At 59.0% G+C, this 10,000-nt stretch overlaps 2 protein-coding genes across 2 annotated transcripts in view; both read left to right on the top strand.

Annotated features, from left to right (window-relative positions):
- Positions 1–5,014, top strand: part of G6PD (glucose-6-phosphate dehydrogenase) — a 23,017-nt gene extending 18,003 nt beyond the window's left edge. The window contains exons 12-13 of the mRNA XM_036405502.2: positions 1,196–1,288; positions 3,225–5,014. Of these exons, the coding sequence (XP_036261395.1) occupies positions 1,196–1,288; positions 3,225–3,315 (184 nt within the window). The 3' untranslated portion in view covers positions 3,316–5,014. The remainder of the gene's footprint in view (positions 1–1,195; positions 1,289–3,224) is intronic.
- Positions 5,015–7,615: 2,601 nt separating this feature from the next.
- Positions 7,616–10,000, top strand: part of HUWE1 (HECT, UBA and WWE domain containing E3 ubiquitin protein ligase 1) — a 53,501-nt gene continuing 51,116 nt past the window's right edge. The window contains exon 1 of the mRNA XM_036405493.2: positions 7,616–7,772. Coding sequence (XP_036261386.1) covers positions 7,616–7,772 — 157 coding nt within the window. The remainder of the gene's footprint in view (positions 7,773–10,000) is intronic.

The raw sequence follows: 10,000 nt of genomic DNA, 5'->3' as shown, positions 1-10,000 counted from the left end.
GGGACACCTGGGCACAGGTGAGAGGGGACAGGGACACCTGTGGGCACACCTGGGCACACCCGGGGACACCTGGGGACACCTGGGGACATTGGGGACACACCTGGGGACACACCTGGGGACACCTGGGGACACCTGGGGACAGGTGAGATGGGACAGGGACACCTGGGGACACTTGGGGACACCTGGACACACCTGGGGACACACCTGGGGACACCTGGGCACAGGTGAGAGGGGACAGGGACACCTGGGCACACCTGGGGACACCTGGGGACATTGGGGACACCTGGGCACACCTGGGCACACCTGGGGACACCTGGGGACATTGGGGACACCTGGGCACACCTGGGGACACCTGGGCACACCTGGGGACACCTGGGGACAGGTGAGAGGGGACGGGGACACCTGGGCACACCTGGGGCCAGGTGGGGACACCTGGGGACACCTGGGCACACACCTAGGCACACCTGGGGACACCTGGGCACAGGTGAGAGGGGACAGGGACACCTGTGGGCACACCTGGGCACACCCGGGGACACCCAGGGACACCTGGGCACACCTGGGCACACCCGGGGACACCTGGGGACATTGGGGACACCTGGGCACACCCGGGCACACCTGGGCACACCTGGGGACACCTGGGGACACCTGGGCACACCTGGGCACACCTGGGGACACCTGGGCACAGGTGAGAGGGGACAGGGGCACCTGGGGACACACCTGGGCACACCCGGGCACACTTGGGCACACCCGGGGACACCTGGGCACAGGTGAGAGGGGACAGGTGGGACCAGTTTGGAGGAGATGCTGGGACCAGTCTGGGGGTGCCCAGGTGAGCCCTGGGTCAGTTTTGGGGTGCCCAGGTGGGTTTTGGGGTCAGTTTTGGGTCAGTTTTGGGGTTTTTGGGTCAGTTTTGGGTCATTTTTGGGTCAGTTTGGGTCAGTTTTGGGGTTTTTGGGTCAGTTTTGGGGTTTTTGGGTCAGTTTTGGGTCAGTTTTGGGGTGTCCCAGGTGGTTTTGGGTCATGTTTGGGTCATTTTTGAGGTTTTTGGATCATTTTTGGGTCAGTTTTTTGGGTTTTTGGTCACATTTTTGGTGTCCCTGCAGCGATGAGCTGCGTGAGGCCTGGCGGGTTTGGGTCAGTTTGGGGTTTTTGGGTCATTTTTGGGTGATTTTTGGGGTTTTTGGTGTCCCTGCAGCGATGAGCTGCGCGAGGCCTGGCGCATTTTCACCCCTCTGCTGCACCAGATCGAGCAGAGCCGGCAGCGCCCGATCCCCTACAGCTACGGCAGGTGGGGAACTGGGGGGCACCTGGGGGGATTGGGGGGCACCTGGGGGGTACCTGGGGGGATTGGGGGGCACCTGGGGGGTACCTGGGGGGATTGGGGGGGATTGGGGGGCACCTGGAGGGGACTGGAGGGGTTTGGGAGACACCTGGGGGGCACCTGGGGGCACCTGGGGGGGTTTGGGACACCTGGGGGTACCTGGGGGTACCTGGGGGGAGACTGGGGGGGTTTGGGGGGCACCTGGAGGGAACCTGGGGGGAGCCTGGGGGGGAACTGGGGTACCTGGGGGGGCACCAGGGGGAACCTGGAGGGGGGTTTGGGACACCTGGGGGCATCTGGGGGTACCTGGGGGGCCTTGGGGGGAACCTCAGGGGGGACTGAGGGCACCTGGGGGGCACCTGGGGGGGGGACTGGGGGCACCTGGAGGGGTCTTGGAGGGCTGGGGGCACCTGGAGAGAACCTGGAGGGAACCTCGGGGGCACCTGGGGGTACCCGGGGGCACCTGGGGGGGACTGGGGGAAACCTGGGGGGAACCTGGGGGGAACCTGGGGGTACCTGGGGGGGGTTTGGGGGGAGAGTGGGGGCACCTGGGGGAACCGGGGGGGGCATCTGGGCAGGCTTGGGGACACCTGGGGGGCACCTGGGGGGCACCTGGGGGGGTTTGGGAGGAACCTGGGGGGAACCTGGAGGGGTTTGGGGGGGTTTGGGGGACACATGGGGGGGTTTGGGAGACCTGGGGGTACCTGGGGGGAACCTGGTGGGCCTTGGGGGAAACCTGGGGGGAACCTGGGGGCACCTGGGGGCAGATATAAAATGCTTTGGGGGTGCCTGGGGGGCACCCTGAGGGGCAACGGGGCAGAATTTGGGGGGCTGGGGGTCCTGGGGGCACCTGGGGGGTCCTGGGGGCACCTGGGGGGGCTGGGAATCCCAATGGGGATTTTTGGGGGGGTCTCACTGAGGATTTGGGCAGTCCTGGGGTTCCCTTGGGGATCTGGGGGGGTCCCGTTGGGTTCTGGGGCTCCCGGGGCTCTCATTGAGGATTTGGGGTTCCCGGGGTTCCCGTTGGGTATTTGGGGTTCCCGTTGGGTATTTGGGGTTCCCATTGGATATTTTGGGGTTCCCATTGGGTATTTGGGGTTCCCGTTGGGTATTTGGGGTTCCCATTGGATATTTTGGGGTTCCCATTGGGTATTTGGGGTTCCCGTTGGGTATTTGGGGTTCCCGTTGGGTATTTGGGGGTCCTGTTGGGTATTTGGGGTTCCCGGCGTTCCCATTGGGTATTTGGGGTCCCATTGGGTATTTGGGGTCCCGTTGGGTATTTGGGGCTCCCGTTGGGTATTTGGGGTTCCCATTGGGAATTTGGGGTTCCCGTTGGGTATTTGGGGTTCCCGTTGGGTATTTGGGGTCCCGTTGGGTATTTGGGGTTCCCAGGGTTCCCGTTGGGTATTTGGGGTTCCCGTTGGGTATTTGGGGGTCCCGTTGGGTATTTGGGGTCCCATTGGATATTTTGGGGTCCCGTTGGGTATTTGGGGTCCCATTGGATATTTTGGGGTTCCCGTTGGGTATTTGGGGTCCCGTTGGGTATTTGGGGTTCCCATTGGGAATTTGGGGTTCCCGTTGGGTATTTGGGGTCCCGTTGGGTATTTTGGGCTCCCATTGGGTATTTGGGGTTCCAATTGGATATTTTGGGGTCCCGTTGGGTATTTGGGGTCCCGTTGGGTATTTTGGGGTCCCGTTGGGTATTTGGGGTTCCCATTGGATATTTTGGGGTCCCGTTGGGTATTTGGGGTCCCGTTGGGTATTTGGGGTTCCCATTGGGTATTTGGGGTCCCGTTGGGTATTTGGGGGTCCCGTTGGGTATTTGGGGTTCCCATTGGATATTTTGGGGTCCCGTTGGGTATTTGGGGTCCCGGCGCTGCCCTGACCCCGCTCCCGTTCCCAGCCGGGGTCCCCCCGAGGCGGACGCGCTGCTGCGCCGCGCTGGGTTCCTGTACGAGGGCACCTACCGGTGGGTGCCGCCCCCCGCGCCCTGAGCCACCGGGAGCCGTGGGGCAGAGAGACCTGATCTATGGGGCAGAGAGACAAAAATCCTGATCTATGGGGCAGAGAGACAAAAATCCTGATCTATGGGGCAGCTATGGGGCAGAGAGACAAAAATCCTGATCTATGGGGCAGAGAGACAAAAATCCTGACCCATAGATCCCACCAATCCTGATCTATGGGGCACCTATGGGGCAGAGACGACCCCAGTCCTGATCTATGGGGGATCTATGGGGCAAAGAGACCCCAATCCTGATCTATGGGACAGAGAGACCCCAATCCTGATCTATGGGGCAGAGACCCAGAGACCCCCCCCAGTCTTGATCCATGGGGCAGAGAGACCAATCCTGACCCACAGATCCCCCCCAATCCTGATCTATGGGGCACCTATGGGGCAGAGAGACCCAGTCCTGATCTATGGGGCAGAGAGACCCAGAGACCCCCCAGTCCTGACCCATAGATCTCCCCCAGTCCTGATCTATGGGGCAGAGAGACAAAAATCCTGATCTATGGGGCAGCTATGGGGCAGAGACCCCAGACCTGACCCATGGCCCCCAAAAACAAACACTCCATGGGGGATCTATGGGGCAGAGACCCCTCAGTCCTGATCTATGGGGGATCTATGGGGCAGAGACCCTTCAATCCTGACCCATGGCCACCAAAAACACTCCATGGGGGATCTATGGGGCAGAGACCCCTCAGTCCTGATCTATGGGGGGATCTATGGGGCAGAGACCCCTCAGTCCTGTTCCATGGGGGGATCTATGGGGCAGAGACCCCTCAGTCCTGATCTATGGGGGATCTATGGGGCAGAGATCCCAATCCTGATCCATGGGGGGATCTATGGGGCAGAGACCCCACCCCTGACCCCCAAAACCACTGCAGGGCTCTGGGCTGGGGGGAGACCCGTGGGACCCCTCCCTGTCCTGTAATCACCCCAGTCCTGCCCCATAGAGCCCCCAATCCTGCCCCACAGATCCCCTAATCCTGCCCCATAGACCCCACACACACACTCCAGCCCCCCAAAAACACCTCTGGGCTGGGGGTGAGCCCCATAACCCCCCCAACCCTGCCCCATAGAGCCCCCCTGGGCCCCATGGACCCCCCATTCCTGCCCCATAGACCCCCCCTAACCCATAGAGCCCCCCCATTCCTGCCCCAAAAACCCCCCTGGGCCCCATGGAACCCCCAGTCCTGCCCCATAGAGCCCCAACCCTGCCCCATAGACCCCCCAATCCTGCCCCATATACCCCCCTAATCCTGCCCCACAGACCCCACACACACTCCAGCCCCCCAAAAACACCTCTGGGCTGGGGGTGAGCCCCATAACCCCCCCAAACCTGCCCCATAGAGCCCCCCAGTCCTGCCCCATAATCCACCTGTGCCCCATAGAGCCCCAACCCTGCCCCATAGACCCCCTTGGGCCCCCCAGTCCTGCCCCATAGATCCCCCTGTGCCCCATAGATCCCCCTGTGCCCCATAGATCCCCCCTGGGCCCCATAGATCCCCCCTGGGCCCCCCAACCCCCGCAGCTGGGACCAAAGCTCCCCCTCCCCCAATCAAGCCCCCAAAGCTTAATTAGTTCCTCATTATCCCTTCCCCCCACGGGAGCAATTAATGATTAATGCAAATCAAGGGATCAATTAACGCGCTGTTAACCAGGACCAATTAAACCCACCTTTGGCTAATTAATTCTCACCTGCACCTTCTAATTGCCCCCAGGCACTTGTGGGGCAGGACCCCGAACTTGGGGGGCAGAACCCCAACACTTGTGGGGTCAGGACCCCAACACTTATGGGGCAGGACCCCAAACTTGGGGGGCAGAACCCCAACATTTATGGGGTCAGGGCCTCAACACTTGTGGGGCAGGACCCCAAACTTGGGGAGCAGAACCCCAACACTTGTGGGGCAGGACCCCAGAACCTGTGGGGTCAGGACCCCAACACTGGGGGCTCAGGACCCCAATATTTGTGGGGCAGGACGCAAACATTTGTGGGGTCAGGACCACTGGCACTTATGGGGCAGGACCCCAACACCTGTGGGGCAGAACCCCAACACTTATGGGGTCAGAACCCCAAACTTGGGGGGCAGGACCCCAACATTTATGGGGTCAGGACTCCAACACTTGTGGGGCAGGACCCCAACACTTGTGGGGCAGGACCCCTGGCACTTGTGGGGTCAGGACCCTGAACTTGGGGGTCAGAACCCCAACATTTATGGGGCAGGACCCCAACACTGGGGGCTCAGGACCCCAATATTTGTGGGGCAGGACACAAACATTTGTGGGGTCAGGACCACTGGCACTTATGGGGCAGGACCCCAACACCTGTGGGGTCTGGACCTCAACACTTGTGGGGCAGAACCCCAACATTTGTGGGGTCAGGACCCCAGAACCTGTGGGGCCAGGACGCAAACAGTTATGGGGTCAGAACCCCAACACTGGGGGAGTCAGGACCCCAAAACTTCGGGGGAAAAACCCCAGCACTTGTGGGGCAGAACCCCTGGCACTTGTGGGGTCAGGACCCCGAACTTGGGGGGCAGAACCCCAACACTTATGGGGCACAACCCCAACACCTGTGGGGTCAGGACCTCAACACTTGTGAGGCACAACCCCAGCAGTTATGGGGCAAAATCCCCACATTTGGGGGGCAGAACCCCAACAGTTATGGGGTAGAACCCCAATATTTGGGGGGCAAAACCCCTGGCACTTGTGGGGCAGAACCCAAACAGTTACAGGGCAGAACCCCAGAACTTGTGGGGTCAGGACCCCAACACTTATGGGGTCAGGATCTCCAGACTTGTGGGGCACAACCCCAGCACTTATGGGGCAGGACCCCAAACAGTTGTAGGGCAGAATCCCAAAACTTATGGGGCAGAACCCCAAACTTGGGGTCAGAACCTCAACACTTATAGGTCAGGACCCCAACACTTGTGGGGCAGAACCCAAACAGTTGTGGGGTCAGGACCCCAAACTTGGGGGGTCAGAACCTCAACACTGGGGGGGGTCAGGACCCCAATATTGGGGGGCAGAACCCAAACACTTATGGGGCAGGACCCCAAACTTGGAGGGTTGGAACCTCAGCATTGGGGGGGTCAGGACCCCAACACTTGTGGGGCAGAGCCCAAACAGTTTGGGGCCCTCAGAACTCCAACACTTGTGGGGTCATGAGCACTGGCACTTATGGGGCAGAACCCCAACACTTGTGGGGTTGTGACCAGTGGCACTTATGGGGCAGAACCCCAACACGTGGGGGATCAGGACCCCAACAGTTGTGGGGTCAAGAGCCCAAAATTTATGGGGTCGGAACCCCAACATTGAGGGGTCAGGACCCAAACAGTGATGGGGCAGAACCCCAAATTTGGGGGACGGAACCCCAACACTTGTGGGGTCAGGACCCCAACACTTATGGGGCAGGACCTCTGGCACTTATGGGGCAAGAACCCAAACTGGGGGGTGAGAACCCCTGGCATTTATGGGGCAGGACCCCAATACTTGTGGGGCAGAACCCCAACACTTATGGGGCAAAACCCCCTGACCCTTGTGGGGCAGGACCCCTGGCACTTATGGGGCAGAACCCCAACACTGGGGGGGTTTAGGACCCCAACACTTATGGGGCAGAACCCCAACAATTGTGGGGTCAGGACCTCAAAATTATGGGGGCAGAACCCCAACAGTTATGGGGCAGAACCCCAATACTTGGGCAGCAGAACCCCCAAACTTGTGGGGTCAGAACCCCAAAACTTGTGGGGCAGGACCCCAAAACTTGTGGGGCAGGACCCCCAAACTTGTGGGGCAGGACCCCCACACTGGGGGACCCTGGATCTCCATGAGGAGCCCCTGGACCCCAAAGGAGGCGGCCCCGAGGCGCGTGGGCGGGGTTTATGCAAATGAGGAGGCGGGATATATGGTAATGAGGTAGCGGGCGGGGTTTATGTTAATAAGGAATAAAGCAGGGTTTATGCTAATGAGAAAGCACGGCATATGCTAATGAGGAAATAAAGGCGGGATTTATGCAAATGAGGAGGCGGGACATACGTTAATAAGGAATAAGGCAGGGTTTATGCTAATAAGAAAGCGCGGCGTATGCTAATGAGGAAATAAAGGCAGGGTTTATGCTAATAAGAAGGCGTGGTTTATGTTAATAAGGAATAAAGCAGGGTTTATGCTAATAAGAAAGCGCAGCGTATGCTAATGAGGAATAAAGGCGAGGTTTATGCAAATGAGGGGGCGGGGTATGCATTAATAAGGAATAAAGCAGGGTTTATGCTAATAAGAAAGCGCAGCATATGCTAATGAGGAATAAAGGCGGGGTTTATGCTAATAAGAAGGCGGCGCCGTTGCCGGGGAACCCTGAAGGGGGCGTGGCCAACGAAGGGGGCGTGGCCAATGAAGGGGGCGTGGCCATTGAAGGGGGCGTGGCCAATGAAGGGGGCGTGGCCCACCGGACGCGTTCCCCCCTCCCCTCCCTTGTGGGGCCGAACCCCCCAAATCCTTCGGGCTCCGGAACCACCCCGAGTTTATTTGGGGCCATTTTGGGGGGCGGGGGGGGGATCCCATAAACGAGGGGGGCTCGGGGCCCCCCCCGGCGGTTCCGGGGTCCCCGTGGGGTTTCGGGGTCACCCCGGGGGCCTCTGGGGGACGCAGCCCCCGAGCTCCAGCGCCTCCGGCCACCCCTCGTATTTATTGGAGCCGCGGCTGTTCCGGACGTGCTGCGGAAACGGGGCGGCCTCGGCGTCGCTTTGGGGTCCTTTGGGGATTTTGGGAACCCCCCCGAACCCCTGAAGTGCCCAGACGGAAATGCTGAGCTGGGCCTAAATCCCCAAATCCCCCTGAAACCCCCCAAAATTCCCTCTAAATCCCTCAAATCCCCCTGAAACCCCCCCAAAATTCCCTCTAAATCCCCAAATCCCCCTGAAACCCCCCAAAATTCCCTCCAAAATTCCCTCTAAATCCCTCAAAGACGCCTAAATCCTCTCCAATCTTGCAAAATCCCCACAAATCCCCACAAATCCCCCCAAAATCCCCTCAAATCCCTCCAAATCCACTCAGGACCCCCCAAAATCCCTCAAATCCCCCTCAAATCACCCCAAATCCATCCAGGACACCCCAAACCCCCCAAAATCCCCTGAAAAGGCCCCAAATCCCCCCAGCCCCCCCAAATCCCCCCCAAAATTCCCTCTAAATCCCTCAAATCCACCAAAATCCTCTCCAATCTTGCAAAATCCCTCAAATCCCCCCCAAAATCCCTCAAATTCCCACAAATCCTCTCAAAATCCCCCCAAATCCCTTAGATCCACTCAGGTGCCCCCAAAATCCCCTCCCCACCCCCCAAATCCCCTAAAAATTCCCCAAATCCCCCCCCAAATCCACTCAGGACCCCCCAAAATCCCTGAAAATCTCCTCAAACCCTTGAGATCCCCCAAAATCCCCCCCAATATCCGCAAATCCTCCAAAATCCCCCCCAAAATCCCCCCAAAATCCCCCAAATCCCCCCCTAAAATCCCCCCAAAATGCCTCAAATCCCCCAAATTCCTTCCAAATCCCCCCAAATATCCCCCAAAATCCCCCCCCAAAATCCCCCAAATCCCCCCAAAATTGCCCCAAAATGCCTCAAATCCCCCCAAAATTCCCCCCAAATCCACTCAGGACACCCCAAAATCCTGAAAAATCTCCTTAAAGCGCCCAAATCCCCCCAAAAATCCCCCCAAAATCCCCCAAATCCCCCAAAATCCCCCCCCTAAAATCCCCCCAAAATGCCTCAAATACCCCCCAAATCCACTCAGACCACCCCCCAAAATCCCTGAAAATCTCCTCAAACCCTGGAGATCCCCCAAAATCCCCCCCAATATCCCCAAATCCTCCCAAAATGCCTCAATCCTCCCCCAAATTCCTTCCAAATCGCCCCAAAATCCCCCCAAAATCCCCAAATATCCCTCAAATCCCCCCCAAAATCCTCCAAATCCCCCCAAAATCCCCCAAAAATCCCCCCCAAAATTCCCCCCAAATCCACTCAGGACACCCCAAAATCCCTGAAAAATCTCCTTAAAGCGCCCAAATCCCCCCAAAATCCCCTCAGGACCCCCCAAAACGCCCCAATCCCCCCAAAACGCCCCAATCCCCCCAAAACGCCCCAATCCCCCCAAAATGCCCCCAATTCCCCCAAAATGCCCCAAATCCCCCCCAAAATCCCCCAAATTCCTTCCAAATCCCCCCAAAATCCCCTCATGACCCCCCCAAATCCCCTCAGGACCCCCCAAAATCCCCTCAGGACCCCCCAAAACGCCCCCACCCCCCCCCATTTCCCACCTGCTCGAAGGGGCTCCTGTCCTGCACCCCCTTGGCCCCCAGGAACACCCAACTGTCCCTGAACCCCAAATCTTTGGCCACGGCGCTGCCGAGCTCCCCGAAAATCCGGCGGCTCTCCTCGGTCAGCCTGGGGAGAAACCCCAAAAACGGGGGGAGAAACCCCAAAAACGGGGTGAAAAACCCCAAAAATGGGAGGGAAAAATCCCAAAAATGGGAGGGAAAAATCCCAAAATTGGGAGGGAAAAATGACAAAAATGGGAGGGAAAAACCCCAAAAATGGGAGGGAAAATCCCAAAATTGGGAGGGAAAAATCCCAAAAATAGGGAGGGGAAAACCCCAAAATTGGGAGGGAAAAATGACAAAAATGGGAG

The sequence above is a fragment of the Molothrus ater genome, unplaced genomic scaffold (genome assembly GCF_012460135.2).
Source record: "Molothrus ater isolate BHLD 08-10-18 breed brown headed cowbird unplaced genomic scaffold, BPBGC_Mater_1.1 matUn_MA100, whole genome shotgun sequence".
NCBI classification, from domain to species: domain Eukaryota; kingdom Metazoa; phylum Chordata; class Aves; order Passeriformes; family Icteridae; genus Molothrus; species Molothrus ater.
This window is presented reverse-complemented; position numbering and strand designations above follow the sequence as displayed.